This window comes from Heterocephalus glaber, unplaced genomic scaffold (assembly GCF_053883595.1).
Source record: "Heterocephalus glaber isolate CG9 unplaced genomic scaffold, H.glaber_assembly_v1.0 deba00001428, whole genome shotgun sequence".
Taxonomy (NCBI): domain Eukaryota; kingdom Metazoa; phylum Chordata; class Mammalia; order Rodentia; family Bathyergidae; genus Heterocephalus; species Heterocephalus glaber.
In genome coordinates this window covers 13,796,064-13,818,397 of record NW_028258293.1, presented here as the reverse complement: position 1 = coordinate 13,818,397, position 22,334 = coordinate 13,796,064, and the positions used below count along the sequence as shown (strand labels likewise).

Here is a 22,334-nt window from a genome sequence, read left to right as displayed (position 1 = left end):
GTGAGGGCAAAGGCCTGGCCAGAGAGATAGCAGATGACCCCAAACCTGGTTATCCTGTCCAGCCAGGAAAAAGACAGGGTTTTAAAATGGAAGAACTGGGCCGGGGATTTAGCTCAGTGGTTTCCGCCGCCTGCTGCGCAAGCGCAAGGACCTGAGTTTGATCCCTGGTACCAAAAACAAAACAAAAAAAATAAAAATAAAATAAATAAAATAAAAAATAAAATGGAAGAACCACTTGAGCCCTGCTGTGTTCATAAACAAATCAGACATGAGGACAAAACTAATAGGGCGAACATTTACTGAGTGCTGGAAGGCAGGGACTTGCATAAGGATTCCCTCACTTAGTCCTCACAATGACCTGTGTAAGGTAAGATACTATCAACACATTCCTCAGATGTGACTGAAGCTGGGGTTGGGTGTTGTCAAGAGCCTTCCCCAAGGTCACAATGACGAGAGTGGATTTGAATTCCTCAATCCCTGCTTTATCCTGCTTAAGGGACTCTATAGAGAATTAGGGATGCTCTCTGGGGGCTACAGTATGAGACTCAGTCACACAGAAGAAAGAGATAGGCAATGTCAGCAGGCCATAGCAGGCCTTAGCAGGCCTTAACATCATCACTCCTTTTTCCCTTCATGGAATGAATTATTCCTTGGCACCTTCTTGGTGGCAGACCTTGTCAGACACTAGCATAATAGAATAATAAGACAGTATCATTCCTCTCATGAACTCTTACAAGGGAAACAGGCAGTAAACAAAGAGAAAAAGCATACAAGTGTGATATATTTTAAATGACTGTAACTTAAGTGCAGGTAAACAATAACTTCTATGCATATTCTTTCTAATGCTTCCTATGGGTCCGGGGAACTTCTTGGCATTTTCTGTGCACTAAATCAGTCCTTACAACAACTCTGCTGAGTAGGTGTCAGTGTAATCTCCTGACTTCCCAGATGAGGAAACAGAACCTGTAGAGGTTCAGTGCCCAAGGTCACAGGGCTGCAAACCAGACCCTGACTCCGGGCAGCCTGGCTCCAGAGCCTGTGCTTGGACCCTCTGCAACCCTACGGCTGGCCAGTCAGGGCCCAAAAGCATGAGCGCAGTGCATGGCATGGAGGGGTCCTGCATTGAGATGGCATTTCTGTGTCTGTGTAGCTCAGTGACACCAAGACTCTCCAAGCCTGTTCTGGTCCCAACCAGGACACACATTGGTATAATTTTATCTGCCACAGATTGTAACACAGTGTCCAGTAGATAATAAGCACTTAATAAGTGCTAACTGGCATTATTACTAACCAAAATAATAATCCAAGAAACTATCCTGACCTGATGTTAGTGGCGTTAAGTATGATCTAGATTCATCAGCACTGGGCAAGGGTCAGGGAGGAAAAGGTGTTGGGAGTGTCACCAAGACCGAGCTCCCCAGACTCTGCCACCCACTCCTCCTAAGTGCCACACACACCGAACCTGTTACACGCGCTCCCACGTTCACATCACAGCTCACACTGGGCTTTTCCCCAGGTCTCTGTACTGGTGCTCCAGGGCCAGCGCTCCTGGAATAGTGGGGAAGGGAGAAGGGGGAGGCAGAGGCAGACACCACAGCCCACCCACTTGCTGCAATCTCAACTTCCCTGAGCAGTCATCAAGAGTCTGTGAGCAGCGGGGCACTGAGCGAATGCTGCCATGAGGAGCTGGTGGGGAGACAGCGTATGGGAGAAGGTGCTGCAGAACTTCTCTGGCTGGTTAGGCTCATGGGGACCATTCCATTTCTTGACACTTGTGCTCTCGCTTTTGTGGATGTGGAAGAAGTGACACAATGCCAACTTCAAACCAAACTTCAAAAGGCCTGGCAGTTTTGCTTCCCCAGAAAGCCAGCTAGGGCAAAAAGTCCAAGTAGCCTGAGACCTTCGTGGTGTAAGAAAGACCAAGCAGCCACTCGGAGGCCAGTGGGGCAATGGTGATACCCAGCCATCCCAGCTTGTTCCCTGCTGCGGTGCTACCCGCAAGTGAAGGAAGCACCAAACATCCTAGTCCCTATGTCCCTCATCTACAGAGCCCAAGATCTGCCCAGCTGAGCCCCACACAGAGGGCAGGATCTTGAGAAACAATAAACTATTGTAGGGCTGAGCCACTAAGTTTAGGGACTGTGTACCACACACCAATACGTTGCTGGAAAAGGGCCTGAACCCCTGAAGGAGGGACAGGGACAGAGAATGTTGCTGCCCCCTGGGCAGCTGCAGAGAAACAGATTCTCCTCAGGGCTCCAAGTAAATGAGCCCAAGAGGCTCTACTTTAAGGCCCAAGCGATGAAACAAAAGAGCAAAATCTTCCCCTATTGGTGTACAGACCACAGCCTGGGCTCGGCCAGGACAACTACAGAGACAAACACTTATCCAGCACTTCAGGGGTTGCCTCCCACCAGCAAGACAGGCAGTTTCTTTGGGTACAGGGGCAGGCAGGAGAGGCCACCCTGGAGCAGCTTCCTGGCCAGTAGACATCTAAAAGCTACACGTGGGAGACTGAGATGTGAGAGGACTGTTGAGAGCTCAGGTGGCTAAAGGCCAGGGCCTCCCAGGAAAGGTCAGAGAGACAGCAGTGAGAGCCCCTGTGGTGAGCAGGATTAGAGAGAGGCCAGGAAATGTAAGTCATTACTGTCACTGGGACTTCCTTTATGCTCACTGGGTAGTGTGTCCTTCAGAAATACAAGCAGTAGCAGGAAGGCCTCAAAGTGATAGCCAAGAAAATGAATTCCAGTGCACATGTGGGGGCAGCCCTGGAGGGCTCTGAAGGGGCTTGGTGTTCCTGCCTTGGTGGGCAGAGATGGTTCCCAGGGAACCACTGTTTATTATTGTGCTTCTCACCCTTCTGTGTCTCTCCCAGGCCACTGTCTCCAGGCTGGAGATTTGGAAAGGTCTTTGCTGAAAGGATTTTGCTGAGATGTCCAAGCTTGGCACAAAACCTAATCTTCCAGCTCCTCCCACGAAGACTCTGCCTCTGAGCCTGAATTCTAAATCTAGAAGGTGCTTTCTAGAGCTAAGAGGCCTCCCCAGGCAAGCAGAAACTCAGTCAAAAGAAGCTATGTGCTCTGGCAGGCTGAAGAGCCTTCCTGCAAGTGGGGAGAATGAAACTGCGGGCCTAGCGCCAGGGCCCTGAGCCAGGGTGACGCAAAGAATGCTGCTACTGCCCATACAACTAGCGGGACATCCAAAGATAGCATGTCAGTTAAGAAGTGAGATGCAGCTCAGGGCACAGGGAGAAACCAAGAATGACTCATCAGTAAGACCTACCGAGGGCTGCAAGGTTCACCCATGGCTGGGGAAACAGGCGAGGTGTGTGACATGTGTGGTGAACAGCAGTTTCCTCCCGAACTCTGGGACCTCAGCTAAGCAACTACCTCCTGATTCCTTCTCAACTCTACGGTAGAGTGAGACAGTGGGTGGCTGGGCAGTAAGGTGGCCCTCAATCAGGCAATACAACCCTCTGCCATGGGAAGGGTACCAGTGAGTGCTTCTTGGCTCAAGCAGCTCAGCTGCGGAAGCCTCTTTCCTGACATCAACCTGTGCTGTGTGCCCAGAGAGGTCCCTTTTAGGGTCAGTCCTGCTCCCAAGTCTGGGGTTCAGCTTCTGTCCCCAACACCGGGCTCATCCACACCTCCAGCCTCAGCCTCAGCCTCGGCCTCCACTCCAGCCTCATCTGCATTGAACATGCCTTGTTGGGTTGTAGCAGAGAACACTCAACAGATTCGTATTAAAAATGCCCTTTAAAATTCAAAAGCTTTGAACCAAAGAAATACCTCAGGAAGTTTTCATGGAAAGTTCAGCTCTGCTGGTTCAATTCACTACACTTAGATGCACCTTTTCAAATAATAGGGAAAAAATGTAACAGGGTCAGGCCCAATCAATATGCTTGTTCAAACAGAATTGCAGGGACTGTGATGTGCACACATTTTGTGCTCTGCCTTTGTACCCTGCCACTCTGAAGAAAGGTTCCTTTGCTGGGGGAGCAATGAAAGTGGTAGCCTTTTGAGTGGAGGCAGCAAAGCAATGGCGTGTTTATGGCACCGGGAGGGGCTGCCATTTCTTATGTCTTCCCCAGCCTGGGCTCTTTGTTCTTTTCATCACAACTTGCAACCCACTCTGGCAAAGTCCCTTGCACAGCCAAGCGTCTGATGCCAAGTTGGAAGCTCAGGGCTCCCACCATTGGTCTGCCATGTCTCAGAAATGTGATTTGTGGATTAGACAAATCATTTGCTGCTTCTTTCCCACCCTTGGTGAGAACACAAAGGGCTTACCGTGGACCACTGTGCTGCACCTGTGGGAAACTCTGGGAGCCCAAAACAAGCTCTTGCCAGGCTCAGCCAGGGTCTGTACCCCTCTCCTTCCCTACCCAAGCTGACTGGTTCAGCAAATCTTCTGGCCCCTGAAAAGCAACTGCAGGCAGGCAAATGATTCCCTGGCCTTGGGCTGCCACCTAAAATAGCCAGAGAAATTCCGTAGGGTCCAAGCCAGGCCCTGAAGGCAGCCTGGGCCTTGGGGGAGCAGGAAGGGAGCTGAGAGGCCACTCCTGCAGCCAGGCCCCAAGGCAGGTGGAAGAATGAATGACGGGCAAACACAATGCCTCTGGCCCCATCTACTTCACCTGTGATCACCAAATGCCCGTACGGGGCAACCACTAGAAGAGATTCCAGAGGTTCAAGCAGGGATTACGAAGGAATTTTATTCCCAAACCCTGTTTTGGACACTACATACTGAAGTGCTCTTGGTGGCTCTTCCTAAAATTTAACAGACATACTGAGCCCTACCTGGGCCTGGACTAAAGTTAGAATTAAGATGTCAACAAACAGATATGGATTCCTGCCTCCTTCGGCAATGTCAATCCCATTGTTTAAAACTGCTCAGGCCCTGGGTCCCTGTAAGGAAGGGAAGTTGGAATCGCTGGATCACAGAATTCCCCAGTTGTCTCCACCCTGGAGTGTCCCTGGGCAGCCAGTACTTTACAGATAACACCATCTTACCTCAGGGAACCAGATTCCTCTCAAAGGGTTTCAGAGGGCCAGGCCGCGCTGCCTCGAACACAGGTGCCTTTTCTGAGCATGGAGTGCTTCCTGCTGAGTCTGAGCTGAGGGCCAATCACTCTCTCAGATTGAAATCTGGGCCATGATTCTCACAGAACAGGCTCTCCCTCCTCCCCGATGGCACACTCTGGAAACAGCAGCTAGTTAGTGAGTTGCCATGTTCCTGCATACACGGGATTGTTACATGTGAAAGAGAAACTGTGGCCAACACTATGAAAACCACTGGCATGTTTCCATGGAGAAAATGTCTACAGATGGCTGCACTGTGGGGTTTCTTTCTTTTTTGAGGGATGCCACCACACCCAGTTATGGAATCATCCCCCCATCCCCACCCCTTTCATCTGTTATGGCAACATCTCCAAGTAGTGTTTAAAACTGGAAGGTATTTTTTTTATTTTAAAATTCAAGAAGATCAGTAGCTAAAAGAACAGCAGTATGCTCTGTCCAGAATGCTTTGGTATCTACTTTCTCCAGTTTAAATAGTTGGAAAGTCACTCCAAACCTCGGATGCTCTTCTTGGCAGTGCAGAAAAACTGCCATAACAACAAACTTGGAAACATACACATCCCTCAACTGAACTGGCCTCCTGCCTTCTGTTTTAAACACACATCACAAGTCAAAATGAATTAAACACAAATCCAGTTTGCAATGGTCCGTCACTAACCCACTTCATTGGAACGAGGAGTGGTGTGTGGGTTGGAAGGGGGCCCGTGGCATCCGTCCCCTGTGCCATCTTGGATTGGATTGCAGCATGCCTGCCAAACCAGCCCCCATGGGAGTCCACGGCCCGGCGGCTCCTCAACTGGGGTCCAGCGGGGGCCCCCATGAGCAGCTGCCGATGCAATGCCCAACCTCAGCCCAGGAGCCAGGCCTCCCTCCTCTACCCGTCCAATGGCAATCGAGTGACAAGGAACTGTCATCAGGAGAGACTTTTCGGAGGAGAGCACAGCAGGGGTGAGAGCTGACCATGGGGATTTCCCAAGGCAAAAACAAACAGGCCACTTGCGAGAGAATACAGCCACCAAGAAACAGGAAATGGGTCAGGTTAATATTTTAATCTGTACATCACATTTTGGTTTTGTTTTGTTTTTTGCAAACCATTACACTTTTTATTTAAATTAACTTTTTCTTGCAAAATATTCATTTCATTTTTCCAACAAAATCTTATAAAGGCAAAAATAAAATTTTATTTTGGCAAATGTCATGAAGTTGATACTGGCAGCATATGGAGTTAGTTAAAAATAGACCACAATTTCTAAATATATTCAAGATTCTTTTTTTTTCTGAGCATAGTCACAGACAACTTTTCATTTAAAGTGTGGCTCCACTCAATGGAAGTTTTCGGTTTTTCCTTTTAAACGTTATTTTCTGTATGCAGAACATTGTGAGACGATTTAAACACCGAGCCTGGCTTGGTAGCCTCCTCCTCATTTGGGGCTGGAAGTCAAGTTAAAGTCATGGCGTGGTGGCCTTGCTGGTGACAGGCTCAGCAAAGCTAGCAGAGAGCACACTGTCTACCCGCCTGCCACCAGACTCAAGACCTAGGGACCCCAACTGGAGGTCCTCCCAGGCAGGCGGTAAATGTTCCTGTCATGCTCCTTGGCAGGAAGGCAGTGGTCAGGGATTTTTAGACAGATGCCACCCAGTATGGTTTATTGCTATGATACAAAAGGTGCTTCCTCTCATATCTTCTGTACTTCAAAATGTATTTTTTAATGAAAGGAGGTGCTTCTTTCCAAGAAGAGCCCTTTGCTAAGACAACCTCCTGGGGAGGCCGGGGAGCCCAGAGCTCTCAAACACATTATCGCCCCTAAACCAAAACCAAGGGCCAAGGCACAGACTTGGGCTCCACATGTCCACATGCATCCTAGATGAGCATCACTCGGTGCTGGTCATCAGGTCAGGTCAGGGATGGCTGCTGTCTGCATTGAGGGCCCTCTTTGCTGGTCAGATCACCAGTGAGCCCAACGCTAGAGCCCACAGGAAGCATGATCTCAGATCCATCATCCGCCTGAGTCCCAGGCAGCTGGACTGGCCTCTTGCCCTGTCTACCTCTACCTCCCTACCCATACCTACCACCGCACTAGTACCTGAATCTGTATGTGCAGCTACCAACCCCGCATCCTCACCTTCCCAGCTGTGCAACCCTTGAGGTGAACAGTATAAAATATATTCTGATTCTAAAATACAGTGTCAGTATTTTACAGCATATATCAAAAGTGCCATTGTCACATGTAAAAAGGAGTGTGAACTGGAACAAGTAGGGGTGTATCAGGACCCCGTGGGGGACACCTCATGGCTGATGTGCTGCTCCTTCCTCCACCAGAATCCTGCAAGGAGTCTCCATGGGGCAGAGAAGACAGTCTCCTGGGAGGAGCTGGTTCCACTTGAGCCATTGGGTCACAGGTCTGTCACTGCCTGGGCTGGCAAAAAGCACAGGAGACAATGAGAGACTGGCAGATGCCATGTGAGAGGGCTGTTCACATCTGGGGAGCAAGCAGTGGCATGTGGCACACACATATGACAGGGGATGACAGGCTGACAGAGCAGCAGAGGAGGGGGCTTGGGCTATGTGGCTGCTGCCAAGGGACCTTGGGCTTCCAGGACTCAAGGGCACTGGGCGGACACACACTGGCCCCTAAATTGGGCCTTTGCACAATAGGGCAAAGGGTCTGCACAGATTCTGGGGTCCAGTTATAGTCCTGCCCTTCATTCACTGAATGACTTTGGGGAACTCAGCCTCTATGGCCCCCATCTAAAAATCTAAAAATAAAGTGATCACACCCCCTCCCGGTAATGCTGTGAGGGGAACAGGAACGTGGATGTGCTTGAAAAGTGCATTCAAGGCCAAATGCAAAGCCACGGGGGCACCAAACATCAGGAGACGCAGCCCCGGGTCCTGCTTCTCTGTGCTTGAGCAGTGTCACCCTCTCAGACCTCCAGGAGGAAGGCACACACCCTGCCTGGCCTTGGTAGGTCCCTGAGGCCTTCACACAGGGCCAGCTGGAGGATTCCCTAGCGTGCTTTGCTTATAGGCTTGCTGCACAGTTCCCAAGATCCTGGTGCAGGTAGACTGGTCTCTTTCTTCTACCCAGGACTGGCCAGGCCCACTGACTGCTCCAAAGCTGGGGTGCACCTGGGCCAGAGGACACCTGCCCAGATCCTGACCTCCCACTCCACTGCTCTCTTCTCCAGACACCTAGAGTGCCGAGGGGTGGCCTGAGGAGTCCACAGGTGGCAATGGAGAACAATGGCTCAGGACTCACACCCAAGGGCTCCAAACCTAACACTTACATGATGTGACTCATGGGGCAAGTCCCTCAAGGTCTCTGAGCTTCATTTCCTCATCTGTAAAAGGGGGGCAGATTATCCTCATAGGGTTGTTGTGTGGATCAAAAGAGATGCTTAGCACAGTGCCTGGTACATGGTAGATACTCAACTAGATTAATCACAAGCAAATTTAAAGGACTGAGAGAGGAACACTTTGCAAATGACAGCAAGGTGGATGTCAGAGGCAGGACTGCCAAGGTGTCCTCTGTCCAGGTGAGGTAATGGCCCTGCAGCAGTGGGCCCAGACCTTACACCCACCCGATGGACCAGACACCAGCCTCCTGGCCGCTGGCCCAGGGCTCCTTCCCTATCCCACTGCCTCTCGTGGCCAGATGTCCACTCGGGGAGGACTTCATGGGGAGGTGCCAGCATATCCTCACTGGCTGAGGGCCAATTTCACGCCAGCCCAGGTTTCTTTTCTCTCTGCCCAAGGTGCTCAGTGACTATAAGGGCAGCTGCATCCTCACTCTGACACCAGTTCTGCGAGACCTGGAGTGAAGCCTCGCTCCTCACTGGACCTCAGTTCCATCATCTGTTAAACTGGACCTGTTTAACTCTTGCAGTTTTTCTTTCTTTGGCAAAAGCCCACAAAGGCCAAGATTCTTTTCCAACCCTGAAGTTCATAGCATGGCCTGTGCTGATCCCTGGGACCCCAGCTGCCTTGGGAAGGACAGCAGGAAGAGTAGGTACAACTGGGGCTCTAGAGAACTCGGTGGGGCGGGAAGTGGTAGCATAGTCTCTACCACATTGGGCCACTGAGGATGAGTTCCTAAAGAGCTCCAGCTCCTGTCCTGGCCTGTCCCCCAGCAGCCGCTGTGCCAGTGGGAGGAAGCATGAGTGAGCAGGACTGCAGTCAGCGCAGCAGCAGCAGCACCAGAAGGAGGAGGAGGGCATGCTGGGTACTAAAGGCAGTGAGTGTCAGGCACACCAGGCAGGGGCTCCTCTTACTTTGATGCTGTTAGACAAAGGTGTAGTGCAGTCCGTTGCTTAAGGGGGGATAAGGTGACACCGTCCTGGAGGACAGGGGGGCTTTTGGCAGGAGGAGGGCCAGCTGCTGAGCTAGATGGAGCACATAGGAATTAAGCAGCATGTTAGACTCATTTGTTCCCCCAGCACCTAGCGCCCAACTTGTCAGAGTTGGGGGTGTGGGTCCTGCTGCCCCCCAAAATGACCTGGACCCTGCCTCCAGTTGATGATCTGTCCGAGAGGAAGAGGGGAACAAGAGCAAGCAAAGGTGCAGGAGGCCTTCCCCGAGCGGGAGTGGAAGAGGCCCAAAGCTGACCCAGGGATTTAGGGCTGTGGTGCTCCACGTTGGTGGCAAGGAGGCGAGGGTGGCAGATCCAGAGTTAGAGCAAGCACGGCAGAGGAGGGGACACTGAGGGGAGGAGCTCAGAAGGTGCTGAGATGAGCCCCAGGCCACTAGGAGGAGGGGTCTGGATGGCTGTGTCCTGGGTCCCTGGCCACACTGCCACACTGACCCCTCTCAGCACACTCAGCACTTCGTGAAAGGAGTAAGGACCTCAGGGATTTGGGGGGCTCAATGTGGGGTCAGGGTATGAACAGGCTCCTGTGGAGACTCTGGCCCTCCCCTTGTCACCACTCAACCCCGGCTTCCTCACACCAGACTCCTCAGGGCCCCAACCCTGCCGGCCCCACCACTGTCCACTTCTAGACCCTTCGGCCAGGGTTGGAGGACACCACTGCAGGCTCTATGCTATCTCCAGCCAGGAAGGAGAACCCCAGGCCACCTAGACACAGTGGCCTCTGCCACTGGGAAGAAACAACACCAGCCAGACTGTGGGGAGGCCTGGGTGCAGGGAGGAGCCAGAGTCCCTCTCCTGGCAGAGGAAAAGCAGCCTTTATAACACACATGCACGCACACACACACACACATGCACACACACGCACGCACACATGCACACACAGACACGGGCACATACATGTGCTCCTACCCATGGTGATGTTTTTTGAACTGCCCAGCAAAGCCCTCCTTTCCAAGTCCCACTTTTTGGCACAGGGCACTCTGACAAGGTGAGCAGTGGCTTTGGTTTGGGGCCCCAAGCAGGGACCCCAAGGGGAGCTAGAAGGGCCCCTTTCTGCCTTGCCCAGCAAGGAATCGAAGCACCTAGGGCTCTTCTGCCCCATTCTTCATGAGGAAACAAACTAGCTCACTGGCTCAAGGGTCTGGAAAAACTTGAAGTTGAAGAACAACACCATTTCCTCGGGGACAGAACGTCCTCATCAGAACTCAACTGCCAAATACCACTGACTCTCTGGCCCTGGGTCAGGCCAGCCTGGGCCCCAGGGAGCAGTGGGTAGCCCTGGGCCTCAGAGCTGGCACCAATGGCCTTACCTGCCACCTGCTTGCTGCGCTGGGAGGCTTCAGAGGCCAGGGCATAGGAAATATTGATGATGCGCTCCTGCTCCTGCAGCTGGGAGTCCAAGTCCACCAGGCTGTTTCGGTCCTGGGCTGCTGAGGGCTGGAGGTTACACATGCTGCAGGGGTGCAGAGAGCAGCCGTGGGCCCTCGCTGCCCTGAGCACTTGCCCCAGGGTGGAGGTTTCTCTGGCCTGGCAGTTCTCAACACTTTGGTGAACAGAGATGCAAACTGTGGCCTTTCTCCTAGGACAATTTATGCATCACCCCAAATGATCCAACAATCAGGGCTCTGCTCCCCTTTCAGAAGGGCCACAGGGTTCCAGTTAAGGGCTGCAGCTAAACGTGCCTGTTGAATTCAGACACAAAATGGCTAACATAGTTCTGAATGGGAGGCTCACAAAGAAGTTTTTTAAGCTATAGAGACTACTGGAACAGAAAAGACTCTCCTAGGGTCCCAGCCCAGTGTCCAGGGAAGTAAGTGACAAAGCCTCTGGCCCCTCAGGACATGGCCAGAGCTCTGAGCTCTCATCTGCAGGTCTAAGGGAAGGAGCACAGCCACAAGGGCTGGGACGGCCATGGCTGGAGCTGATCTCTGACAGGGTCCATTCACTGCCACACTTGCTCCACTTCCCATACTTGCTGGGTTCACTAAGTACAGATTTTGGGGTGAGGGCCCTCTGTAAGTATCTCAGGTCTGTGAGTATCCGTCACTGATATGAGTATTGACCTGCCCCCTCCACCGAGTGGACAGAGGCAGGCAAAACATGCACCCAGCCAGCCCAGCCCAGGTCCCAGTGTGGCTGAGATACAATTTGGGGTAGGGGTGTGGGTGGTCACACCCAACAAGCAAGGGCTGACCTTGACCGGGTGAGGATGTTGCGGATCTTCTCAGCTTTGCGGTAACGTGCCTGCAGCTCTTCGAGGCTAGGTGGCTCTTCGGGATCCATCTCCACATAGCGCTCAGGGATGGAGACTTTCTCTGGTTTGGACAGCTGGGAGAGGACCAGGAGTGGAGGGGGAGGCTCAGATGTTCTGGTCTGGGACCTGTTTTCCCCCTCCTCTCACCATGAGAAAGGGAACAGAACCCACAGAGGCAAAGTCACTTGCTAAGATCACAAAACCAGCTGTAGAACTGGGATTTGAACCAAGGGCCAAGGCTAAATCCTGCTGCACCAGATAAATCTTCTACAGGCCAAGAGAAGGGAAGAGCAAGGCCAAACAACTGGACTAAAAGCTCTCAGGAGAAAAACGATAATCCTTAGGGCTCCCCTCAAGGTCCTATGGCCTCATCCAGTGCCCCTCCAACAGGGGCCTGGCTGCTCCCTTCTTCAATGACTCCCTTCCTTTTAATCTCAGCTTGAACAGCCTTCCCTGGTCCCCTCCTCACCCCCACTACTTATTCACATTCTCATCATCTCTGTCTCCTACTGACTAAAACAGGGACCTGGCCCTTAGTGGCCTTTCAGCAAATCCTTCTCCAATGGCTGGATGGACAAAAGGAGATGATTCTGCTTTCTGCCCTAGAACAGCTCCTCTGATCTAGACAGGAAGCTGCTATACTGTATCTTCTGCTTTCCAGGACAACCCCAGGAATCACTCACCCAGTGGCAAACTCAGCTTTCTGAAATCTTGCTCAAGGCTAAGAACACTAAAGGCAACTTTTGCACACCCACGTTAAAATGGAATCGGCTAAAGCTCCCAATAACAAGCTAAATAGTTCCAGGGCAAAACTGGTCTTGGATTTGTCAAGGAAAAAAAAAATCAAAATGGAATAGCATTCCTTCAGAGCACTTAAAATAAGGAGAGCAGCTATGAATCAGATCTCACACATCTGGAACTGGTCCTTTACCTGGAGTGCAGACGCCCACCTGGATGCGAGCTAACCTTTAAACATCGTTAATCTCTGCTGACCTCTGTACAAAGATTTCCCCAAACTACCCTGAGACTTGGACCACACCCAACCCGAATCTGTTTTCTTGGACTGAAATCCTAATTGGCCCCAAGCAGTTTTCAATGTTCTTGACTAGGTTGATTTTACTCTTGGTTGACAGATTAAACCTACACAAGCTTTTACACTTTGCTAAAAGATGGTAAGAAATAAGCAATCTCTCTCACTTCCCAATGAGGGCAGCTCTGGAGGAAGTGAGTAGATTACATTGTAGGAGGAAGGATCTGGGTTACAGATAAGGGAGGACTTTTTCCCTGGGTGGATGGGCAGAGCACACTGCCAATGCAGCCAAGGAGGCTTCTTTGTGAATCTGAAAAACCCCAGATCTTTTGCTGTTTCAGGTGCCAAAGAGAATAGGTTTTGGGGCAGGGCCTTCTTAGGCCTCAAAGCCCCAGCTGACCCCAGATCTCAGCAACTGGGAAGCGTGTCTACTTGCCCTCACAGTGCTCCTCAGTTCTCAAAGACCCCCTAAATCCATCCTCCACATGGTGAGAACTTTCATCTCTGGTAGGTTCAAGGCAGGCCAAGTCTTTGGACAAACATTTCTGGGACATTTATAGGCCACTGTGTGATTCATTCAATGAAGTCTTCCTTCATCAAATATTCACAGAGCATCTACTATGTGTCAGGCCCAGTCCCAGGGACACACACACAGCAGCCATAAACACTTCCCTGCAGAGCATACAAATGACACAACACAGGCCACAGTGGACCACTGGCATGGATGGCCTCTTTTGGGAGTTCCCCCTTCTTTTGGGTACAGCTAGTTACTTGCTTTCCTGGGCCTGCCATTATGATGCATGTAGGCCACCAGAGGGCGGCAGAACACAGCCCAGAACTGTGCACTGTCTCCGTGTGTTTGTTGGTTAAGGCTGGAAATTTTACCTCTGATTTTCAAACTCGCCCAGTGTTTCCCCTCAGGCCTGAAAGTCCAAGTCAGCCTGACCGGCTAGTTGCAAGGTCAACTCCTGGAGCTCCCAGGAGCATTTGCTAATGATAGCAACTTCTGAATCAACAACCCTAGTATGTGTCAGGCTTTCCCTTCACTGCTAAACCTGGCGACATGTTGAGTCACTTATCGTCACCAATCCAGCTTCACCGTTGAGGAAACTGAGACAATGAGAAGTTACAACTATAATTTGTCCCAAATTACAGGGCCAGATTTGAACTTTCATCTAAGCACTTGGGTCCAAGCTGCTATTCATCCAGTCTCCAGGCCTCAGTGGAGCTGAGCCTTGTGCCCCTCAGAATTATACCACATTGGGCAGGTCTATCAGTCTGGGACCCCAAAGGCCATGCCTCCTGGGGGCATGTGAAGGAAGCCCCTGCCCTCACCTCTCTGCTGATGTCCAGGTCATAGTCTTGTGGTTCCAGGTCCACCTCCGTGACAGGCATGGCCTGCACTTTCAACCAGCCATTCTCCTCCTTGTCCTTCCTTTCCCCTTGCATGGCCCGCTCCAGCAATTGCAGGTCAAAGTCCTGCTCTCGCTTCCACTGGCAACAGAACAAGAGGGTTAATCGCAGTCACTTCTTGACTGCTGAGAGGTACGCTGATCCCCTTTCTGCATGGGCCACATGGGAATGGGGCGCTTTGGAAGTTGGATCTATGACCCAGAAGGGGAAAGGTGGGTGATGTACCTTCGCCTATCATGAATAAGATATCTCTCCCTTGCACATGGCTTGTCCCAGACTGCCAGTTTCTCTCTGACCTGGAACCACCCTTGGGTCATAGGTGACTTTAGGCTCACAATGATCCTTAGAGATGCAAAGTGCGCAAAGGTCTGAGAGGGTGACTCCAAAACAGAACCAGGCACGGGGCTACAGGGAATGGATCTGCCCTTTCTGCCAACCCACAGATCATAGAAGGCTTCCTGGCACAGGAACCAGAAATAGGGGAGAAGATAAGCCCTTCATGGCCGAGCAAGTGGAATAACCAAGGGCCTCTCTGTTGGGGGTCCCCACAGGTCCCATTCAGGCTGGGGGATACTGTACCCACATGACCAGGGAGGTAGGAGCAGTTTGGAGCCAGTGAGGCAGATAAACTGTTAAAACAGCATCTATGTGGGATAGATATTTTAAACCAAGGGAAAAAATTGTGCAAATCTGAAATGCTAAATCAAATAGTTCCAAGGATGTTTCACAGCATTAATTTTGTAACAAGCATCTCTTTACAAGAAGGAAAATCTAACCCAATCATTTTAAGATCCAAGCATGACAATGATGGCTTCCTGTTAAACCAGGCCCTGTATCTTCATAGGCCTTTGACTGCCATGCAGACTGGTAAGAACAGAACAGGCTCAGAGACTCTCTCAAGTGGGAGGAGCGCATACTCATCCCAGGCCTTCTCCTTCTTCCCACCCCATGCACTCCAAAGCCCCAAGCAGTCATGATCATTATTGGCCCCAAGTCCCTCCCAAACCCCAGCCCCACTGCCACATCAACATATTTCACCCATTCACACACAAGCTCTCAATACTGACTCCAAATCAATGTTATTGCTCTTGGTTGATGGTTTTCCAATTATAGTTTTAAAAAGATTAGGCAATTGAAGATCAGGGATGAATTGATTTAATGATTCACAAAGAAAAATCACATTTTCGTACATGCTCACAAGTGCTCCAAATAGAGACCAGTCCTCATTGAAACCCAGCCTGATTGTTTCCAGACAGAAAAAGTTCACTAGACTCTAACGTATCCTAGGGAAAAACCACGCCAATCCATTGTTAGTAAGCAACATGTTTATTGGCGCTGATGCAGAGACTTACAAAAGTCTTTTATGAGAGAAATTACAAGGTATTGAAGTTTTGATTTTTAGATAATCTCTACATTTGAGACATCAGGTTGTAAAATGCCAGTGTTACTCCATATGATGTTTGCTTATAAAGTTTAAAAGTTTCCCGGTTTGTAGCTTTTAAACATATGACTGTCCTGTGACTTACCTTTTGATGTCTAAGCTAACAGCTGTAGAAAGGCCCCCTGAATACAAAGTTTATTTTGCTATGCAGTCAAGTTATTAAATATAAGAAAAATAAGAAAGAGGTTTTCCTTAAGAGATTGAGTGATGGAAGTGGAAGAATTAAACCGAACACACTTGGCTGTGGTGAAACTTATTCAAATGTGCATCTCTGGAGTCCATGTTTACCACCCAGGCATAAGGCATGGCTTTGGCTAATTTCATGATGCCCAGACCTCTGCCAATGACTGTGGTCCTTAGGCAGCAGGCTGGCTCAGGCTGCGGAACGGCTCTGGGGGCAAGTGAGTTGTGAGTCAGTAGTCCTGCACCAAGGAGGGCAGTGGAGAGGTGAGTCACATCTGGGGGTGATTGCTAGGCTAGGGAGACAACAGCTACTATTACAAGCCTGGTAACAAGCAGCACAGGCCAGTTAGACAATATTCAATGCAAACCAAAAGCTTCTGTAAACACAATCAGGCAGGATTAGAGAGGCAATGAGCAGTAATTCTAAAAGCAAAAGAGCTTGTGCAATGAATAAGGGAAAGAACAGTCAGGGTAGAGGTCTGGGGAAATGAGGGATTTCAAATGGAAAAGTCAAATGGAATGTTTCCAAACAGGATCTAAGATGGCTCTGAGTAGGTGTAGCACCAGGGAGCAGCACCAGGGAGCAGCACCAGGGAGCAGCACCAGGGGGCAGCACCACTACCTCTGCTCTCCTGGGCACCTGTGGCCTCTCAGCATCCGGGGTGGTGGAAGCCCACCAGCCAGCTCTAGGGTTGTGGGGCACCAACCCTTGCTTGGTTGCCTCCCCTTCCAAGGATCATCTTGGAAGTGTGGGAGGCTGGTTGGTTGACTGGCTTGTGCTTCTATCAAATCACATCACCAGCTTCTTCCACTACCCCTTGAACCCTATGTTCCCAAATCCTTAGCTCAGCTGGCTCAGCTGTGGTGTCTGCAAAGGGCCCTCCCAGGCATAGCTGGGAGAACAGGCTACATACTGTCTCCAGGTCCCATGCCTCTGCTGCGAGATTCTCCTGTTTCTGCTCCACTTCTGGGTTACTCTCTGACCAGCTGACAAATGCAGCCAGGGTCAGGACAAATATTCCCCATGGGATGTCCTCTCAGCTGGCTGGGTCAACGAACCACCTACTCAGGTGACGTGGTTGGATTCAGGGGACCCATGTTAGCTCCACTCAGCTCAAGGGGCAGCTTTGCTCCCTGCCCCAGCCCGCCTGCCTAACATACTGAGCCCAGGTCCCCAGGGAGCAGCTGGCCAAGATAGCTCGCTGAGGCCGGGCCTGTCCTCTCTGCTTGGCTCAGTGTTCTCTTGCGCTCTCGGACTAGGGCCTTCTGGTGCCGCTTCATGCGCTCCAGCTGCTCCTCAGCACTCATCTTGCCTTGCTGGTGGTCCCCTGAGTACAGACGCTCCAAGGCACTCTTGGGTCTCTGAGGAGGAAGAGGAGGCAAGACAGAGAGACTGGACTGGGAGCAGAGCAGACAGCCGCCCCACTGGCTTCACCCTGTTCCTGCTCTCTCACTCTCCAGCTGGGCTCCTCTTGGCCACAGAGAACCACTTCCTGTAAGTCCCCAGTGTCCCGGCCTCATGAGTCTTCTGGGCAACAGCCACTCTGCAGGCACAGACATGGAGACCCAGGTCTGTCCAGGTGACAGCTCATGGCAGACCAGTGAGCCTGGGTGCGCTCCTTCCTCTGACCCTGACACACTGCAGTTTAAGTGTGGGCCATGGGAAATGGGGAGGGCAGAGTAATGGCCTTCCCAGTGGGTAGTGGGTCACAGGAATCCTGAGCTCCTGAGAGGCTGAGGTCACCTCAGAGGTCATCCTCGGTGTCACAGGATCGCTAGTTATTGTCCAGCTCTGAGACGCCCTCCCACACTGGGGTGAAGGAACAGTGAGCTCCCCCATAGCTCAAGGCCACTCACAGGGAAGGTCATCTTGCCGCTTTCCGCATTTAGACCCCTCCGGAGCGTGGCGTAGGGCGCAATGGTGGATGACTGCTGGAGCCTGGACATGGACCCCGAGAGCCCTTCATGAAGAAAGCAGAGTCAGGTGCACTGTGGTGGGGTGGACAGTCCCAGGCCACTCCCTAATCACCCCCACTCCCAGGAGGGGCCAAGAGGGCTCAGCCAACCATCCACTCATCTTTCTCTTCACGGCCTGGAAGAACAAGGGCCCAAGTGGAGGATTTGGGCAGCCCAGGGGTGCCCTCTGTCTTCAGTGGGAGATGGTGTCCTGGAGATCTGTGAACTACCCTAGGCTTCCCCTTCATGCGGCTGTAGGGCAGGTGGAAGGCTGGAGGGATGAGCATCCCCTCACCCTTCTGCTTCCTGACACTTTCACATATCCTACACAACCCAACTTGGGGTAAGGAAGGAGAGCAAGAGGGGGCCCAACCAAGGAGAAAGTGTGTTTAAGAAGGGATTCACTAGTTTTAGGGTAACACAGAGGAAAAGCCCTCTGGAAGGCCGAAGATGACATTGCTGGTGGCAGTCGCCCAGCACCCTCACCTGCGGGCTGCAGTGGCCTGGAGCCAGCGCCCCAGGACTGTCTTCTGATTTCCTCACTAATCAGCAATTGGCAAGGTATGTAATTTCTCTGAGCCTTAGCTCCTTGATCTCAAAAATGGGAACAATAATACTTCCCTCACAGCATTGTTGTGAATATGGGGATAGATGAAGTACTTTTACAGTGACTGCTATCATCATAGTTTCTAGGGACAGGTGGAAAAAAAGAGGACAGAGTCAGGACACAGACTAGAGGACAGACCAGTGGCCCAGACCAGCTACAGGCAGAGGGTGAGGGCCTGGGCTGCGGGCTGGGGGCAGAGAGGTGCCAGTGGTGGGGTCCCCTAAAGACTCCACAGAAGGTCTTGCCTTACCTCGGCCAGGAAGTGTCTGGTACCTGCTCTCAGGACCCACGAGTCCCAGGGAGGGCTGAGCCAGGTGCCCAGTGATGGTGGCCAGCTCGGGCTCACTAACAGATGACCGGAGCTCCACCTACAGGCACAGTCGGAGGCTGTCACACCCACCCAGCGTCACAGCACCTTCCCCACGCGCAGAGGCAGCCTCAGGGGTCCTCTGCCCACCTTCGAGTCCCCATTCACACACTGCCCCAGCTCCCGGTCTCGCTTCCTCTCGTCCGACTGCCGCTTGAGGCCCCTCACAGAAGTGTGCCGGATGATGGTGGCCTCCCTTGGTAGAGGGGGCACAGCAGGTGGCTGGTCCTCTGGGCTGTAGAGTTCGGGAAGCGGGGGCCTAGGAGGTGCCTCATCTTCCTGCTTAGAAAGAAAAGCAGAGCCAGTCCTAGCAGGTCAAAGCCAGAGGGAGGACTGCCAAGTGGCACTGCCATAGCAGTAGCCCAGCGGACAGAACTGGCCACCTCCGAGCCACAGAACATGAGCACTTCAGCCCCAGCAAGTGAACATTTCCTCTGGAGGCGCTATGAAGAGGGGAGATGCCTGTGCATCAACTCTTCTGCTCTGATTTGTACACTTTTTCCCCCAAGTGCTCTCTATACAGATCCAAAACACAGATGTCTCCAGATCCACGACACAGGCCTTCTGAGTCCACGCTCTTCTGCTTTTAAAAAATCTCCTGTGTCCCCAGACCCTGTCAAGAGCTTGCTCTCTCACTATGGCAGGCAAGCCAAGGCCTTGCCCAGCCCACCCATGGGCCACAGACCTATCTAAGGACCTGGGCTGGAGGGTCCAGTTAGATGGATGGTAACAGAGAATAAAAGAGAAGAGCCAGGAGATGTGGTTGGAAATCACTAACATGGAGACCTTTAGCAGCTTTCAACACCTTGGGGCTTTAGTTTTCGTCTCCATGACAGGATACTGCCCTTCTTGTACATACACCATGAGGTTATGGGACATTCACAAGCATCTGCACAGCCCAGCATGGTGCTCAGCTTCTGCTGGAAGAAGCTACCTTCCCTGCATGAAGACAGCCTTGCAGACAGCCACATAGCTCTACAAATTTGCCCCTATTCAGAACAGTCACTACTTCTTGCTTGCCCTCAATTGTCCCAACTGCAAAACAGGAGGGTTGGGGTAGACCATCTCCCAGAGCTCTGCCAATCCTGAGACCCTCAGCTCCTTCCATCTCCATTTTCCCAAGAGCCGATCCGCACTCTTAAGGCAGCTGATCTGAGGATAGAGAGCAAACGAAGGCTCTCAGAACCTCATTACCATAGCTTACCACTTTGGGTTTTGTCTTAGTTGGTGACTGAAGGGGAGATGTCACTTTCCTCAGCTGGGGTGGGTGAGGTCGGTAGGGCACATAGGTCTGCAGCTGTGGGAACAGCCGAACTTCCAGAGGGGTCCGCACTGGGCTGGCAGGAGGGCTGGGCTGCAGGGGGGACTTGCTCTCCAAGGTCAAGGGTGAAGGCACAGGCGGGTGAGGGAACAAAGGCACCGTTTTTCTCTCTGAGGGGCACAGAGGGATATAATGAAGACCCTCTTCATGGAGGGCAAGTCAGCACCACAGAGACTCAGGTGCACACAGCAAGGACGATGGCCCCTCACCAGGATTTCTGACCGATTCCACCAGGATTCTGTAGTTCTCTTTATTAGCACTCAGACCTGCAAGGACATCTTCAATCCTCCACAGGTCCTTCTGTATCTGCGATTTCTCCTAGAAAAGACAGAGCGATGGCCTGGTTTCTTGTTCGCTCCTTATTAGAATTTTCTTCCCAGGGCTTACTCTGCCATTTCACAGTCTCTCACCTTGTGGGCAGCGTCCTGGAAACTGCACCACACTAGAGCCAAGCTATTCACAGCCTCCCAGGGGAGGGCAGACATGGAAAATGCTGAAGACCTAGGGAGTTCCGCAGTAGCTTTTACTACTTCAGCTTGTCTATTTCTACTTAATGTAAAACTTTAAATACTTTAGGATTCCATTTACTCTACGAAGTGTTCAGGGTTTTCATACAGACAGGGAGTGGAAAAGGTTGTCAGGAGGGAGGGAGTGGAGGATGGGGAGATGTTTAAAAATTTTACAAGGTGAAAATTTGGGAGACTAAGTACAGTACACAAAAATGTGAATGTACTTCACATTGCTGAACTGCACTCTTAAAATAGTAAAATAGTAAATTATGGTATATTATGTGTAGTTTACCACAATTTTAAAAAATACACTGTCTCATGCAACCACTGCAGAAGGGGAGGGAAGGCAAGGACTAGAGGACAAGGCAAGGCCACCATCACTAGAATATAAAGAATATTTCTTAGAAGTCAAAATAGAATCCTGGGACTTGCAGTTCAATTAAACGTGTAAGGGACAATGGAGTATTATTTGGCCACAACATAGATGACTCTGAAAACTTGCTAAGGGAAATAAGACAAACACAAAATGCCACATCTTGTATGATTCCTTCTATATAAAATGTCCAGAAGAGGCAAATCTATTGAAACCAAAAGAGGATTAGCAGAGTGGGGAACTGGGGGAAAGAGGGGGTTAGTTAAGGGGGATAAAGTGGGTACAAGACTTCTCTTGAGGGGTGAAGATGTTATCAAACTGATTGTGGTAACAGCTACACAATCATGTGAACATACTGAAATACACTGAGTTGTATACAGTACTTTAAAAGGGTGAATTTGTGATATGTGAATTATATGATAAAGCTGTTTTTTAAAAAAAACTTCAGGGCCCGGGGATTTAGCTCAGTGGTTTCAGCGCCTGCCTCGCAAATACAAGGTCCTGAGTTCGATCCCCAGTACCAAAAAATAAAAATAAAAATAAAAATAAAAATAAAAAAAACTTCGAGAGAAAAAGAGCTACATTATATGATCATATGCAGTTCCAATTAAAATTGGATGGAAGGAGGCCCTAGAAGAGGTGAAGAGAAGCCTAATGTGGTTAAAGGATTGTGGCTCTCTTCTAACGGTTTGTTTTTGTTGTTGTTGTTGCTTTGGTGGAGCTGGGTATCAAACCCAGAGACCTTGCTCATACTAGATAATAAGCACTGTACCATGGAGCCACACCCCTACCCCAGAGCAAATAATAATCTTTTTTTTTTTTTTTGGTACCTGGATCAGACTCAGGTCCTTGCAGTTGCGCAGCAGGTGATGAAACCACTGAGCTAAATCCCTGGCCCAGAGCAAATAATCTTTTGACTTTGAAATTATACTGGAGAGGAGGCAGACTTGGTCCCACCCCACAGACTGAAAGAAAAGCTTTTCTGCTCTCCAGGAGACCAGCTGCCCCTGAACTGGAAGGGTTTTCACACTGCATGATCCCTACTGATGCACCTGATTTTGCATTCCTGACTACCTGCTCCCGGGTACATCCCCCACAGGGGCTGGTACTTAGTGGGTTTCCAGTGCATGTGAGTTGGATGAACAAAGGACCAATCATGTATTATCCAGTAGCCACAGCAGCAGATGTTGGAAAACTTCAAGCCAAGGGAGGCATGTGCTCCTACTCTCTGCATCCCAAAAGCAAAGACAGCCTCAAGAGCTGACAAGCAAAGCATGGGCATGTTACTCAGCTCCACACTCAAGACAGGCAGGTGCACTGCTGGCCCCAGAGTGCCTAAGGTAACAGGGAATGCTCTGCTGAGTGCTGGAAGCAAGTTAAGGCTGAGAATAAAGGCTCTCTCTCCCTTTTCCATAGCTCCTCATCAAAGCTCCTGTCA

The 22,334-nt window shown here is 50.9% G+C and overlaps 1 protein-coding gene across 26 annotated transcripts in view; it reads right to left on the bottom strand.

The window, feature by feature from the left end:
* Nucleotides 1-6,105: 6,105 nt before the first annotated feature.
* Nucleotides 6,106-22,334, bottom strand: part of Plekha7 (pleckstrin homology domain containing A7) — a 227,912-nt gene continuing 211,683 nt past the window's right edge. For 9 of the 26 annotated variants that reach the window (XM_087211244.1, XM_087211246.1, XM_087211251.1 and 6 more), the window contains 11 exons: nt 20,224-20,332; nt 19,898-20,124; nt 18,784-18,975; nt 18,577-18,694; nt 17,621-17,724; nt 16,925-17,125; nt 14,062-14,220; nt 11,637-11,770; nt 10,753-10,985; nt 9,348-9,458; nt 6,106-7,492 (listed from right to left, as the gene is read on the bottom strand). In XM_087211244.1, the coding sequence (XP_087067370.1) occupies nt 9,358-9,458; nt 10,753-10,985; nt 11,637-11,770; nt 14,062-14,220; nt 16,925-17,125; nt 17,621-17,724; nt 18,577-18,694; nt 18,784-18,975; nt 19,898-20,124; nt 20,224-20,332 (1,578 nt within the window). In that variant the 3' untranslated portion in view covers nt 6,106-7,492; nt 9,348-9,357. The other 17 variants (XM_087211245.1, XM_087211258.1, XM_087211253.1 and 14 more) reach the window with 12 other exon arrangements.